This window comes from Leucoraja erinacea, chromosome 28 (assembly GCF_028641065.1).
Source record: "Leucoraja erinacea ecotype New England chromosome 28, Leri_hhj_1, whole genome shotgun sequence".
In the NCBI taxonomy this organism is placed as follows: Eukaryota; Metazoa; Chordata; class Chondrichthyes; order Rajiformes; family Rajidae; genus Leucoraja; species Leucoraja erinaceus.
This window is the reverse complement of record NC_073404.1, coordinates 22,192,099-22,209,020: the sequence shown is the minus strand read 5'-3', so window position 1 is coordinate 22,209,020 and position 16,922 is coordinate 22,192,099. Positions and strand designations below refer to the sequence as shown.

Sequence of the window (16,922 nt, the reverse complement as noted above, 5' to 3'; positions counted from 1 at the left end):
GGCAAAACTGCTATGAAAGAAGTCCCATTTATCTCGAGGGAGTAATTTAGATTCCCATCAATTTATCATGCTCGGCAACAAGTTCCATAACCATCCAGCCAACTCTGTAATTAGAAAGCAGGAGATTACTCAAGCAGGTCAGAGCCAGATGAGAAATGCAAGCTTCTTTGACAAGATTGATCAAATAATGAAAAGTTATGCATTGTGCTAATGAATTTTCTGTGTAACTAATGGTATCCAAGATTCTTTGCTCCCTGTCAGGTCAGATAATGTTTCTGTCATGAAACCACCCAGCCATTCTGCAAACTGCTTCAATTGTTGATCTCCCATTATTAAAGAAATGCCTCTTGACACTTAGTCCAACCCAGTGTTCTCTCATCTTGTTTCTTTTGTGTATCCAATTGGAACAATGAAGCCTAAAAACTGATCCATGAACTCCAACCTATGTACAAATGGCTCTGCCTTTGGAACTCGCTATAGATGGTTAGGAGTTACAAGTTTGGCTCTCCTAATGCCGCTGCAATTACAGGTCTATCTCTCTGATCATGTCAGCAGTTACAGCTTACTCTCTCTTCAATGGGGATCTAACATATCTGCCAGGGGACTCCTGAAAATTGGAATGATTAAGTATGAGAAGCTAAGCCTGTCATTTGGTTAGGTGAGTAACCTCTTTAAGGGCCTGTCCCACGTGGCGATTTTTTCGGCGACTGCCGTTGTCATATCAGTGTCGCCAAAAGATTTTGAACATTTCAAAATCCAGCGGCTACAAAAAAATGTTGCGACATTACATCATCACGCTGCGTCGCCGGCGCGTCACGCCGCATCACGCCGCTAATTTTTCCAGTGACCTGGTACGTCAGTCAATGATGCCAGCAGTCGCCGAAAAAATTGCCAAGTGGAACAGGTCCTTTAATGTCCTGTTTCAATTGTTTGCAATTCACTTTCCACATGCACCATTTACAGGTATTCCTGACGGAGGGATGTTTGAGTGTCGAGTAGCTTTATTTTCTTATAAAGCTGTGGACACCTTCTTTGTTAGATGGACAGATCCAACCAAGGTATCTATAGATCTCACTCACAGCAGGGAAGTTTATCAATGGGCCATGTTATCTGGTGGCAAATAGATTGGGCCAGAGCAGCATTGGAACTGTTGCGCCCACATCCAGACACTCGTAAATTCCACAACTCCACCATCCTCCATAACTATTTATTATGTGATTTGAGCAAAAATCTCTTTTGAGACATTTGATCAAGAGGTGTCAATGGCCAACAATTTACAAATGTGAAACCCCTCATCCACAAACACTAGATCACCCAATTATCAACAAACATAGACTCACCCAATAATCATTGGACATCAGTTCACTGAAGGATCTACGAAAGCCGATTCACGCAATGATCAAAACCCACCAGAAACCGGTCTCTGTTTGATACATGGATTCAGACACCAACTCAGCTAACAATTCACACATGCTGACTCGCACAACGATCCACAACCCTTACACAATAAAAATGATGTCAAAAATGGCTGAAACCATTGATTAAAGCAAATGCTATAGCTCTGTAACTCCATACTGAGTACATAATGTTCACGTGAAGGAAGCTTGATTCGGGGAGATCTTCAGATTTTCTAACTAACCCCGTCCACTCTTGAAATCAACGTCCAACAAAGCCTGATCTCAGGATTCATATTCCCATTTCTGCTATCTCCATCTCCCATCCCTTAACCCACCAACTTTTGCCAATTGCATCAGACTTCTAACTGATGTGTGCCTGAGGAACAGCACCTTCTACTTTCTCTTAAGTCATCACAACTTTCTAGAGAACATTGAGCTCAATAGAGCACTTTTGGTATTTCTAGTTCAACATTCACGTTGTTCCACCGCTAATTTCAGGTAATTATTCTCAGTGTCCTATGTTTACATATCTACTGGGCTGCTGCAATGTCCGTTTCGGGACATGTGACAATAAAGCACTCTTCTTATTTTGGAGATGAAAGAGATGATACATGTATTCCAGCAAGATTTGGATTTAGATCTGAATGCCCTATAATTGAGACATAATCATGCAATAATATAACCATAAAGACTCATATACATCTCACCTCATCTACACAGCTATCATATGTGCAAACCCGTTAGTAATGATCCACATGCCATAACAGGCATAAATACCCATGCACAATCTATCTCCAACACTCAAGCATGCATTTATACATTTACTACACTAAGTGGGACCCATTGGGCCCCATGTTCACCCAGGAGGGCTGGCCCCCAACGCAATATTCCACCTCTCCACCAATTCCAATATTGGTGACCAATGGGGACTTTCTGGAGCGCTAGTATGGGTGTTGTGGGATGAAGGGGCTGGATTCCAGAGGGCTAGTATGGACATTGTGGGCCAAATGGATTCTTGAGCTGACAGTTCAGTCACTCAGGCCTGGTGGGCTGGCAGCTCAGTCACCCAGGGCTGGTGGGCTGGCAGCTCAGTCACTCAGGGCTGGTGGGCTGGTAGATCAGTCAAGCAGGGCTGGTGGGCTGGCAGTACACTCACGGCAATTCCTTGGAATTGCATTTCAAGCAGAGTGCAGGCCACCAAATTCAATTTCATTGCATTTCTAGCAGAGTGCAGGCCACCAAAATCAATTTCATAGCATTTCAAGCAGAGTGCATTATAAATCGGTAAATAGTTTGCTATTGGGTTGGATTTCACTTTATATTTGTCATTCTTATTTCCAATTGCTATCATGGACAATTTTGTACACAGCAAACCACCAACGTTTTGTAGCTTATTGTAGGGCATCATTACAAACATATGGTAAACAATTTAAATTTGCAAGCCTTCCAACAAAATGGGAGGAAACATATTGTTGACGGAATAGATGTTGACTTTGTGCAATAATGTTATGTATGTGACAGTGAATGTGCAGCCTATTTGAAACCAGGAGAGAAGCCACACAGGCAATTGATTTTTCCTGCTTTATACTATTACACAATCCTTTTTACCAAATTGATTTGGGCATGACCGCATCAGATTGAGCTCCGACCATTGATGAAGTGGGAGAAAATGCAGGCCATGGAATCCATTCAGTAATTATAGTCTTCAGGGCTGGTACTAACTCCACCATTTGGCTTTCATTCTTGATGTTTTGTCAACCTTTGGATGTGTTCACACTAAATACTAGATTAAAGTAAATCTGCCGCACCTACATTGAGTAGATTTAACACCACTGCTACATTTGAAACTTGAGTGGCCACTGAAGGGGCATCCATCCACGATTTCTTTGGGAGTGGCCCTGCCATTAAATAGAGGGATGAATGAGAGCAACACTCCCAGTGAGTCTGTAACTTGTACGAGGTGAGTAAGAATATTTTACCCCAGCATTATGTGTATTTTATTTGTGTGACTACAGTATTTGAATTTTATAAATGTTCTAGTTATATTGACATTTCATGTGGACTTGTTTTGTTTAGCATAACAGAACATGTATCTCTTTCCTTTAGTACAGCAATCTCTGATTTATAATAGGCAATTTATTTGCATGAGAAATTCTTTAAGCCCACTTCTTTATTTCCAAGTTGTGTGTCTCGGTAATCTCAGTAGCAGTGCGCTGCTGCTGTCGCATGCCAGTCGATTGTTCTCATTGGATGCTCCCATGTTGTCTCCACATCAGAGCTCCCACGTGGTCTCTGTGTCGCATTTCCCATGTTGTCCCTGCGTGGATAATCCCAAAACCTTTTCATGTCGGAACTCCCATCTTCCCATCTGAAGACCAACTTCACGTGTTCTCCCCAATGAACAGTAAATTTACGTGTGCGCGGTAGCACGTGCGTTTCTGACTTGCGTAACGTCTGACTTGCGCAAGGGTCCACGGGACTTGACCCTGGCTTAAGACTGGGAACATCTGTAGATCATTTATTACCATTGAAAGGAATGGTCACAGCAGCTGAAATCAAGCTGCCAATTTCAGGCCATGAACTTCGATGTGAAAAGTAAATTGTTGAATTTGACTTTACCCTTCATTCCACTCTAAATATATGGGAGTTACTACAGTGACTGGCAGATGTAGACACAGTCTCCATGTCTCTTCAGAAGTGGTGAAATGTTGTCTTGGTTAGTTTTAGTTTATATTTGGTCTTTCGGTGCAGTGTCGCTTTATCTCGATGTTGCCAATTGCGGTACTTGCCTTCAGCGGTCAGTGCCCTGATTATGAGTCAGGAAGTCAGGTTGCAGCTTTATAGGACATTGGATCAACTGCACTTGTGGTACTGTCTGAAATTCTGGTCACCACATTACAAGAAGGATGTGGAGACTTTGGAGTGGGTGCACAGGAGGTTTACCCAATGCTCCCAATGTTGGGGGAGTCCAGAACCAGGGGCCACAGCCAAACAATAAAGGGGAGGCCATTTAAAACTGAGATGAGAAAAAACCTTTTCACCCAGAGAGTTGAATTTGTGTAATTCTCTGCCACGGAGGGCAGTGGTGGCCAATTAACTGGATGAATTTAAAAGCGAGTTAGATAGAGCATTAGGGGCTAGTGGAATCAAGTGATATGGGGAGAAGGCAGGCACGGGTTACTGATTGTGGATGATCAGCCATGATCACAATGAATGGTAGTGCTGGCTCGAAGGGCCAAATGGCCTCCTCCTGCACCAACTGTATTTTCTATGTTTCTTATGCTGTCTGCATTCGAAGGGATTAGCTATAGGGAGAAGTTGGACAAACTTGGGTCGTTTTTTCTGGAGTGTCGGATGTTGAGGGGCGACCTGATGGAAGTTTATAAAATTATGAGAGGCGCAGGTAGGGAAGCCAATCAGAACATTTTTCCCAATGTCAACGACTAAAGGGCATAGCTTTAAGATAAGAGGGGTAATGTTTAAAGAAGATGTGCTGGGCAGGTTTTTTACATAGATGGATGACTGGAGTGCACTGGCAGAAGTGGTGGTGGAGGCAGATACAAAGGGGACATTTACCCTTGGGGCTTTTTTACAGGCACAAGAATATGCAGGGAATGGAGGGATATGGATCACATGCAGGTTGAGGAGATTTGTTTAATTTGGCATCATCTTTTGGCATGGATATTGTGGGCTGGAGGACCTGCTCCTGTGTTGTACTATGTATTATTGCCTCTGCCAGAGTATTTCATTAAGAACTAGCTGATTTGCATTATTGCAGTTGCCTTTATCATTACAGCTAAATATGTTCTTACAGGCATTTATATTTGCCCTGTTTTAATTTAACTAAAATTCGACAAAGAGCAGTATGGTTGAGAGAGGTGTACTGGAATTATGTTGTGACCGGATACCATTTTGATGTAGGTCAAATATAGTTACAGGTTCTTGGTCACGAATGAGATTGAAATCTAGAGTAAAAAAAGGACAGCTGGAGGAAGTCAGCGAGTCAGGCAGCATCTGTGGAGGGAAATGGGCAGCAACATTTCGGGTTATCTGTTCATTTTCCTCCACAGATGCTGCCTGACTCACCAACGGTTTATTTTTCAGGTAAGATTCCAGCATTTGGAATGTTTTCTTTGGTGCATCCGTAGAGATTGGGAAGAGTCATTGGAGACATGTCAAATTTCCTTCATCTTCTGAGGAAGTAGAGGTGGGATGTGTTTTCTTAGCCACAGTGTTAATGTGGTTTGCCCAGGATAAATTATTGAAGATATTTATGCCTAAGAGCTTGAAACTCCTTATCCACTCCACTCAGCACCATAACTGCTGTCCACCATAAATGATCTGTAGGTAATCAACGTCCAAATGCACTCCATCATGCTTTCCGCAGTCGATAACCAGCTCCTTCATTTTGCTGACATTGAGGGTTGTCGTCTTGACACCATGCTTCTAAACTCCTAAATCTCCTTCCTGTACTTTGTATTGACATTGTTTGTGATCCAGCCCAGTATGTTGGTGCCATCTGCAAATGTGTGAGTGGAATTAGAGCAGAATTTGACCACGCAGTCAAGAGTGTACAGTGAGTACACTAATGGGCAGAGAATACAGTCTTGTGGGGCATTGGGGTTGAGAATTATTACGGAGAATGTTTTGTCACTTATCCTTACTCATCATGACATTTGGGTCTGGAGGTCAAGGATCCAATTTCAAATTCCTTGGCCCAGGAGTTTAGGACCAAGGAGATGATCTCTGCACCAGACCTGTTATCGCAATGGGTGAATTGTTGTGGATCATGACAGTCTGGAAGGCTGTAGATGATGTGTTCCATGACCAGCCTCTTGCAGCACTTCATGATGGCGGATATTAGAGCTACTGGACAGTAGTCACTAAGGCACACTACCTTGCTCACTTATCTATGCCCCTCATAATCCCATAAACCTCTATAAGGTTACACCTCTGTCACACTTTTCCTACAGGGAATAAAATAATTGCTTGTTCACTCTGTCAATAACTCAGACCCTCAAGTGCTGCCAACATTATTATAAATCTTCTTTGCACACTTATTAATTTTAATTTTCGCCTATAACAGGATAGCAATATTTGTACACCAGCCACCAACATTTTGTATAACTGCAACATAATGTCCCAACTCCCATACTCAGTCCCATGCCCTGACTGGTAAAAACTGAGTGTGCCAAATGTCTTCTTAACCACTTGTACAACTCTGTTCCTTTGTTTTGTAACACATCCTAGGTCCCTAAGGTTCATTGTGAAACTCATACCCTTTTTTGATTTTCCCTTTAAATTAATCATTTATCTTAAATGAATGCCACTTGCCATTTCCCAGCCTATTTACCCCAATTGGTCCAGATCCCGCTGTAATTTTTGGTAACCTGCAATCAGGTTCATTAAAATCCTTGCTTGCAGCAGCATCTGGGCTGATACTGTCATTAAATAACGATTTCTTTCTCCGTTTGCAGTAAAATGGATCACATCCATCTTCTACCATCTCTGCATTGACAGCTAGATTCATTTGCTGAATGTTTTCAGAATGGTGCCTTTGTGGATTCTGAACATGTTCCTGACTGCACTTTTTGTGCTTCAGACCGATGAAATAAATGCAGGTGAGAAATTGAATCTGAACCCTCGAATGTGCCTGATAACACCAAAGACTCTTCTCTGAAATTATCTCTTGAAGCAAACTTCTTGAATTGAATCCACATGAAAATGCTCTCCTGGTACTAATGCCCATATGATAAAACCGGAGGAAGCAGCGATGTTGTACTTACAATTCAGCATTTGTACATTTTTATTGACACTTTGACATATTGCACATGGTATCTAGACAGCACAAGTTCAAAGTGCAGTCTGGCTGCATTAAAAACATACTACGTTATCTTTGGATTGTCCTGAAGTATTATATTACTCACTTAGACCTGGCGTCTACATGATTAAAAAATAATAATCTGGAGGTAATCAACAAGACCACACCCCACCCCAGATGAAGGTCCCTAAACTGAGAGGATACATTTATTTGGAAATGCTAACATTCTCACCAGCAAAAAGATAGCAAAGAGGTAACTCAACGAGTTCTCAGCATTTATAAAGTTGTTTGACAGGGAGAAGGTAGAAAAATAATAAGCCATTAATATTAGTCAGCCACTAATAAATTCAAAAGGGAATTCAAAATAAATTAGTTTATCAAAGAGTGGAATGAATGCACAGGAATATTCTTGCTCCCAATATCTGCTCCAGAAATAGTTTAATTGCTGATCCCAACTTTGTCATAGATAACATGCTGTCTGCTGCTGAACTGGCATCATTCACAGTCAGCAGTACACTCTTGGACTCCATCCCTCCATCCCTCGTTTACACTAAGCCTTGCTCATCATATTTGCCAAAAGCAGGGTGGCACGGTGGTGCAATGGTATGGTTGCTGCCTTACAGTGCCAGAGACGCGGGTTCGATCTTGACTACAGGCGCTGTCCGCATGAAGTTCGTACGTTCACTCTGTTACCTGAGTGGGCTTTCCCTGGTTTCCTTCCACACTCCAAAGACGCACAATTTTGTAGGTTAATTTGCTTGGTAAAATTGTAAATTGTCCCTAGTGAGTGTAGGGTTGTGTTAATGCGCGAGGATCGCTGATCGGCGCGGATTCGGTGGGCCGAAGGGCCTGTTTCCACGTTGGATCTTTAAACTACACTAAACTAAACTGGGAAAGAGTTCCTGATTGAACTGATGTATTACTGTATGTTCTGTTGCATCCTGCTTCACCTTTTATTTCACCCAACTGCTGTGGTGTGCCTTTGGGCTCCATTCCTTATTCACCTGCAATAGGAGGTCTGCCACAATCTCAATCATCACATTTCTCCATAACCTGTGTGTACTGAGCTACTTCAGCACTCTGTGTCTTTCTCTATTCCTATTGAATGCACAGGTTCTGGGAAAGTCCGAGGCAATTTGGTTGTTCGCAATGCTGTACAGCAAGCGATCAAAATGGTGGACAGAGCATACAAAGAAAGCAGAGATGAGTAAGTAATTACCTCAAAAGCAAACTTCATACAGGAGGCAGCTGCACCATGCACACTGGTTTAATATTTATTTGTATCAGATAAATCCAACACTCTTGGATCCAGATGAAAAAGGAAGTTTTGTAATGAGAATTATAGTAAATCCCTTGTTGTTATGGACCTCTTATAATGGATATAGGTCATAGTGGACTGAGTGTCCCACAGTAATTGGTCACCAATGTCTCTCTAAGAACAGGCTGCTAGTTACACTGTGGAGGCCAGTGAAATTGACAAGCATTTCCTTCAATCAACACTTGTCCAATGATAAAGGACTTAAATTGCTGGAGTAAGTCAATAGGTCAGGCAGCATCTCTGGAGAGCATGGATTCCGTCAAACCCACCGCTGGATTGCGCCATGCACCCGAGTGCCACGATGCACAGTGGCATTGAGAGATGCAGCACGATTTAGTCTGAAGAAGGGTCTCAACCCGAAACGTCACCCATTCCCTCTCTCCAGAGATGCTGCCTGTCCCGCTGAGTTACTTCAACTTTGTGTGTCTACCCTAGAAATTTAGTCTGATTTCAGGAGAACTTTAACTCTGACATGGGTGCGCAAAAGGTATCATGGCTGAACAAGAAGAAGAAATCAGATAATATGGCTGAAAAACTGCGTGAGGAGGAAAAAGGCAACTTTAAAATGGTCAAGGGACAAGAGGATTTTTGGGATGCATGGCTTACGACCTGGAATCACCCACAATGTAGATGAATCTTTACCAGTGTAATATTTCCTCACCATTTCATTGCCTTTTGAATCTGTGATCATCTGGATCTGATCATCCGTATAATTTAGTGCTGTATCTGATTCCTCTGTCCTACATTTGATTCCTTCTGTCCTTTTATTTAATTCTGCAATTTTTTATTTGCTGAATTTCATCAGTTATGCATTCTCTATCAAGGTCAGGCTGGAGTGAAACTTTCAACAGTGCAGCAGGAATTCAATGTTGCAAGCATTATTCTTTCCAAGTCACATCCAATATACAAGCTCAATATCATTTTGTCAACTTTCTGGTGGAATCAAAATTGATCAAATTGTGAATTGGGAAAAGTAGCTCAGACATTATGGGATGAATTGAAAATAAGTAACGTTATGCAGGTTAAAACTTATATGTGGCAGCTTAAGGACTGATATCTTTGTACTAAAACCATAGAATAAACTTGATGAATTTCTTGGAATCATTTAATAAACAATAAGGGCGGCACGGTGCCACAACGGTAGGGTTGCTGCCTTACAACGCTTGCAGCGCCAGAGACCCGGGTTCGAACCTGACCACGGGTGCTGTCTGTATGGTGTTTGTTTGTTCTCCCCTTGACCGCGTGGGTTTTCTCCGAGATCTTCAGTTTCCTCCCATACTCCAAAGACGTACAGGTTTGTAGGTTAATTGACTTGGTATAGGTGTGAATTGGCTCTAGTGTTTGGAGGGTAATTTTAAAGTGCGAGGATCACTGGTCGGTGCAGACTCGGTGTTTCCGCATTGTATCTCAAAATTAAATTGGTTGTTGCAAGAGGTTGGGGAGATGATCGGAACTTTCTAATGTTGGGCCTAATGTCTTTCCTATTTGTCTGCTGATTCTCAATCCCTTATCTTTTCATTTGTTCTTTGTGCCTATGTGAAAAATCTTGGAAAGTTACTCTTCATAAAAAATGTCACAGAAATGAAGATTTCTGGTAATCTCTTATACAATTTTGGTTTATCTGAAAACTGCTACTTTATTCAGCCACAAGGTTAAACTGGCAAAAGGGGCCCTGACTTCAGCTGACCTGCTGGCCTATTTTAAGCAGCCTATGGGAGAGACTAGAACTGTGGTGCGGTCTGCAGAGTACATGGAAACTGCACTAAAGCTCATCCAGCACAATGTCAAGGGCTTCTACAAACACCGGCTCAATATAACAGGTGAGTTAGAAAAGTGCCCGGCTCACAGGAGAGCAATGATGGGCTTGCACTTGTTATTGCTCCAGGAGATAGTTCAGAATGGCAGGCATCCCTGAACTCCTCTTCTAGTTGTTGCATACAAATACTGCTGATATCTACACTAGCACACATTATTACATCGGGCGGCATGGTGGCGCAGCGGTAGAGAGTTACTGCCTTACAGTGCCAGAGACCCAGGTTCGATCCTGACTACAGGTGTTGTTTGTACGGAGTTAGTACGTTCTCTTCGTGACCTGCGTGGGTTTTCTCCGGGTGCTCCAGTTTCCTCCCACACTCCAAAAACGTACAGGTGTGTAGGTTAATTGGCTTTCTAAAAAAATGTAATTTTCCCTTGTGTGTGTAGGATAGTGGTAGTGTGCTGGGTGATCGTTGGTTTGTGTGCGGACTCGGGAGGCCGAAGGGCCAGTTTCCACGTGTTGTCTCTAAATTAAAAGTAGCAACTGCCCCCTGGTCAGGAAAACTATCTTTTCTTTTCAGATTAAAAAAAAAACAATCTTTGAAAGTCATTTAAGGTGGAAAAAAGGCCGAATAAATAGGCATTAATAGGCCAGACAAGTCCAGTCCAGTTTTGTGAAGGGTATTTTGGCAGAGACATTCTATCAAGTATGAATACAAAGACATTGTTTGGACTGTGTGAGTAAATATGTCTTTCCTCCACTAGCTCCACTTTGGGGAAGTGATAGCATCAGATGATGCGATACTGAGAGATCAGTGGTTCACACAAGTTCCCGTTACAAAATTAGGCCATTCAGCCCATCGAGTCCACTCTGCCATTCAATCATGGTTGATCTCTGCCTCCTAATCCCATTTTACTGCCTTCTCCCCATAACCCTTGATACCCATTCTAATCAAGAATTTGTCTATCTCTGCCTTAAAATTATCCACTGACTTGGCCTCCACAGCCCTCTGTGGCAATGATTGTATGGGAGAGGGTATCAGGAGCCCAAATGCGATTCAGTTGGCAGGCACAATTAATCATGCAGTCATGGGGGCATGAGAGGCTGGCAATTGATCTGAGTTTGGGTCGGATGGCAGAGCATTATAGACGAGGCTGAAAAGACACAGTGATGTCAGGATGTGGTAGTGAAGTAGTGATGGGAGTGTATATCAAGGAAAATATTTTACAAAGAACTCAACTACACGAATATTGACCCAATGAAACTGGTAAGCACGGTCTCGTTTAATGAATGAACCTGCAGGCTTCTGCTTTCCCATTACATTTTAATTCAGTCGGAGACTTGAAATTTGTGAATTTGTAATTGGTGTTGCATAGTATAAAAATGTTTCACTCTTTGAATTTGTCCCCTGGAGAGATTCTACTTACCTAAAAGATAATCCCCAAACCTAGCTTTATAATGATCTCAACTGAAACTTGAGCTGTGGACCTTTGTTTGGAAATAAATTTACTCTCTTGTACATATTGCCACAGAAGGCTGTGGAGACAAAGTTAGTGGATATATTTAAGGCAGAGACATTCTTGATTAGTAGCTTGTCAGAGGTTACGGGGAGAAGGCAGGAGAATGGGGTTAGGAGGGAGAGATAGATCAGCCATGATTGAATGGCGAAGTAGACTTGATGGGCCGAAAGGCCTAATTCTACTCCTATCACTATTGATCTTACGATCTTACACAGCATTTGACATACACGATGAAACTGCACCATTTGGAGCATTGGGACCTTGAAGTGGACCATCTTTCAGTGTTTACAGTGTTCGCCCTTGTGTGTTGTGCAGATTTATTAACGCAGACAGATATGGACACCATCTCGAGGATCACTGGCTGCTCAGCTCCATCCCTGCCCACAGTTTGTGGGGGTGACTGTTGGTCAAACAGATATAGGACCATCAACTCTCAGTGCAACAACAGGTAGGCACTAAAACCGCTTGTAATGTACATGCGCTCGCTGAGTTCTTATCCTCCAGCAAACCCTGTTGTTGATTGTGCAGAGTTATACCTGAGCCACAAGCAGAAGGTTCAACACGCCTGGTTGAATCCATGGATTGTCACACATTGTTGCTGGAATTTATGTAAACATTGCAGTCTACAGAGCAGTCAGTTGCATTACACAACCCTTAAATTGGTGACCATATTGATGATGTGGCACAACAGTGCAAGAACAGCACAGTGGCACAGCTGGTAGTGTTGCAGCATCCTAGCACCAGATACCTGGGTTCGATCCTGACTATGGGTGCTGAATGTGTGGAGTTTGCATGTTCTCCCTGTGACTGTATGGGTTTCCTCCGGGTACTCTGGTTGCCTCCACATCCCAAAGACGAGGAGGATGTACGTTAATTGGCCTATGTAAATTACTCCCAGCGTGTAGGGAGCGGATGGAAAAGTGGGATAACACAGAACTTGGGTGAACAAGTTATTGATAGTCGGCGTGGAATCAGTGGACTGAAGAGCATCTTTCTATGCTGTATCTTTCAATCAATTCAAACAATTATCAAATAGAACTGTTGTTCACAGCCAGTAATTACAATACAAAGTTGATGCATTTTTCATTAGGGACAAAATTCAACGCCAAAACTCATTAATCACTGAAATATCAAAAGTGTAGTTGAACCCAACCATTACATTTGATGATGATATCTCTTTGTTGGATTAATTTCAGAATATTGGATATCCTACAGTGAAATGATAAGCATAGTAAGTGCTGGAGCTAAACTACAATTACCAAGCTCTCATGCATACCCCTGTTTGGCACTGCATCCAGCACTGAACCCATCATTAGGCTGCACTTCTCTCTGGGACGGGATTCCATTCTCACCTGGTAATGAACAGGATTCCTAGCTGGCTCTGGGACAAACTCTAGCCTGATAATGGAGCTCAATCCCACAAGACAGTATTTTCACTTGGTATCGCGCCACACTCACACCTGGAGTTAGTCTGATGAGGAATGATAAGATGTTTGGGCATATGGAGGTGCAATGAAGAGGCAATTATGAGTTGAACTCTTAAGGCTTTAGATATTAATTTGTGTTTTACACAACTGTGGTACCATCCACATGTGTGAAACTACCAGACACACTGAGATTTGGCAAAGGCATATGATAGCCATCTATACCAGCGCAGCCCTGTGGCTCACTGACAGTACTGAATTTGGTGCACGATTGTATACTTGTCTGAGTTGTTATCTCTTTGTATTGTCTTAGAAGAACAGGTCTATATCTATATCATGGGAGTGGAAGATAGTCCTATGTCAGAATGGGGATAGGTAGAGAGTTAGAAAGACAGCCCTGAGGGACTGTAGAATTTGGAGAATAGTATTATTGGGCCATCAATAATAGATTGGAAAGACAGACAGTCCTGTACTAATTGGATAGAGTGGATGTGGAGAGGATATTTCCACAAGTGGGAGAGCCAAGTACCAAAGGCCATAATCTCAGAATGAAAAAGACGTTCCTTTAGGAAGGAGGAGGAGGAATATTTTTAGTTGGAGGGTGTGGAATTCATTGCTACAGGAGGATGTTGAGGCCGTCAATGGATATTTTTAAGTTCGAGATAGATAGATTCTTGATTCGTACATGTGTCAGGGGTTATGGGGAGAAGGCAGGAGAATGCGGTTGAGAGGGAGGGATAGATCAGCCGTGATTGAATGGCAGGGTAGACATGATGGGCCAAATGGCCTGATTCTGCTCCTGTCACTTGTGACTCATGGAGACAGACAGAATTTGGAAAAATAAGATTAAATACATTCACCTGTTTTATTTTGTCAATTTTCTAGGAAGAATCCTCGTCTGGGAGCAGCTAATGGTGCGTTTGCCCGCTGGCTCCCAGCTCAATATGAGGATGGGTTTTCACTTCCAAAGGGCTGGAGCAGAAGGACGTTATATTCAGGATTTCGTCTGCCGCTGGTAAGCAAGTTATTCTCTCTCACAATATCACTCTTAGCAATCAAAGGAAAAACCATTTCCCACATTTCCAGTTTCGGAGAGCCAGGTGGCACAATATATAAAAAGAGGCTTAAGTTAAGCAATTGAAAACAAGAATCCCTAATGAATGAAACCTCTTCCTTGTGTAGGAAGGAACTGCACATGCTGGATTATACTGTCTGTATACTGGGACGGTAGACTTCTTCCTTTCCAGCTTTCAGTCCCATCACTGCATCCATCACTGCATCCAGTTCTGGGGAACGTAACTGTCATATGTATTTCCTCTGGCTTTTGTTCTCCAATGGCATACCTGATACACACTCATATCACTGATACATTGAAGAGGAAAATCTATAATATTTGAAGAATAAGTCAGCATGAGTGTTAATAGTGCATACCTGTCACAAGTAAGATAAAGATGTGACCGAAGGCTCATGAATCAGACGAGGACGCAGCAGATCAGGCACCCAGCTTCGTCAGGTATTGTGATCTTTGCATGGGGAAGAATCACTGTCAACCCGAAAGAGATTCACACACTAAATGTGGCAATGGGAGAGGTGGGAGCAAGGTAATAGGGCTCTCAAGCTCAAGATTGTCCTTCGCTTCAGTTTAGCATCTTCCGCACAGGTATTCCATGAAGTACACTGGCCTTGGGACAACAGTGTAAGACCCATTGAATGGTTAATGGATCACTAAAGACTGGGTCTGACCTGACTGGCCTAATGTTATTTTTCTCCTAGCAGCTGGAAGCCTTATATTAATAACAAAAGCCCTTGTGACTCGAGATACAGTAATGAAGATTTTATATTGGTAGATTCTGATACTCTCTAAGGGGCCAAGAATCATTATTCCAAACACAAGCTCTAACATGGTTTTATATTTTATTTGCATTTTTATTTTTCAGGTGCGAAGAGTATCAAATAAAATTCTGCAGGTGGCCAACCAGATTATACCCTTGGACCAGGACTATGCTCACATCTTTGTGCAATGGGGCCAATGGCTTGATCATGACCTGGACTTAGCCCCTCAATCAGGCAGCATCCAAACTTTCAACGAAGGCATTCATTGTGATAAAACATGTGCACGGAGAAGTCCATGTTTTCCCATCAGGGTCAGAATACTTTATTCTTGATATATAGAGGTGGAATAAGCACAGTAGAGTTTTAACCAGTTCCTTAGATATTGACAAAGAAATTATTTAAAAAATAGCCTAGCTTTCAGCAATAATGCAATACATTTCTATTAGCATGAAGATAGCTGACATATCAAAACTTTTGAGAAATTATTTTCTCCTCCGATCTTTTAAAGTCAACAACAATGTTTCTCCTCAACAAATAGTGCAAACCTTAGTTCCATGTTATTCTAAACTACTGCTTCACCCCACACAAATGCAGGATTGTCTTACCTACAACTTCAACTTTCCTGTGTTCAAATTCGTTCATGCCATTGCAACCTCCTTTATCTTTTCAATACCCCAATCCATGATTTCTGCATTCCTCGAGCTTCTTCTGCAAGCTTCTTCCCTTCATCCAACCATTAAAGACCAATTCTTTCATTGATTAGCTCCTCTGCACTGGAATTTCCACCCAAAATCTGTCCTGAACTTTGCCACATATCTCCTCATGATTGTGAAGATTTCCAAATCTGTTTAGTTATATCCTTGAAGAATTGAACATAGGAACCCTCTAAAACCTCCTTGCTCCACAAGTAATCATTCAGCCTGTCTCACATCTTTTGGATTTTTATTACTAACACACAAAATTGATTTTTTTTTAAAGCAAGACTATTTTAAGTCACAGTGCTTTTTGTCCTGTTGGCATGCAGGCAGTTTTTAAGAGATTAATCTTAAATTCATGGGGATTCCTGGACAGACCTACAAATCTAATGCACCAGGAGGTTATGTTAAATGTCCACTGATAGCAAGATTGAATTTTTGATTTATTTCAGTTGAAATGTGCGCATGCGTGCAAGTGTTTCTGAGTGAGGAAGCTTTATCTATCAGAGATGCTGATTTATCTTGTGAATTAGCATGTGTATGCTCAGATGTCTGAAATTGGTTTTATTGCTGTCATTAATAGATACCTAGGAATGACTACAGGTTCAATAGCAGTGTCGGCTGCATGCCATTCTTGCGATCAGCTCCTGTATGTGGCATCAGTGATCTGGGCTCATCCTTTGGACACTTTCACAATCACATTCGGGAACAACTAAATGCTGTAACAGCCTTTATCGATTCCAGTATGGTGTACGGGAGCGTCAGATTTGTTGCAAATCGAATCCGAAACCATACCACTGATCTGGGAATGCTGATGATTAACCAAAACTACTCGGACAATGGGCTGGAGTACTTACCATTCAGCAGTGGTGAGCTAGAGAACCCATGTACTATGAATCCCAACAGCACTGGAGTTCCTTGCTTCATGGCAGGTGAGACGTCCAATGCACATCATGCTATTGAAAGTAGAACATTCCTTCTTTGTAACAGCTCCCCGGGCACTTTCCGTTGCAACCGCAAGAAATGCAATACCTGTCCCTTCACCTCCCTCCTCGACTCCATTCAAGGACCCAAGCAGTCGTTCCAGGTGCGACAAAGGTTCACCTGTATCTCCTCCAACCTCATCTACTGCATCCGCTGCTCTAGATGTCAGCTGAT

At 42.3% G+C, this 16,922-nt stretch overlaps 1 protein-coding gene across 2 annotated transcripts in view; it reads left to right on the top strand.

Annotated features, from left to right (window-relative positions):
- Positions 1–16,922, top strand: part of LOC129710777 (eosinophil peroxidase-like) — a 33,707-nt gene that overhangs the window by 3,494 nt on the left and 13,291 nt on the right. For both annotated transcript variants that reach the window (XM_055658017.1, XM_055658016.1), the window contains exons 2-8: positions 6,875–7,018; positions 8,332–8,425; positions 10,181–10,356; positions 12,128–12,260; positions 14,122–14,251; positions 15,174–15,380; positions 16,348–16,696. In XM_055658017.1, the coding sequence (XP_055513992.1) occupies positions 6,946–7,018; positions 8,332–8,425; positions 10,181–10,356; positions 12,128–12,260; positions 14,122–14,251; positions 15,174–15,380; positions 16,348–16,696 (1,162 nt within the window). In that variant the 5' untranslated portion in view covers positions 6,875–6,945. The remainder of the gene's footprint in view (positions 1–6,874; positions 7,019–8,331; positions 8,426–10,180; positions 10,357–12,127; positions 12,261–14,121; positions 14,252–15,173; positions 15,381–16,347; positions 16,697–16,922) is intronic.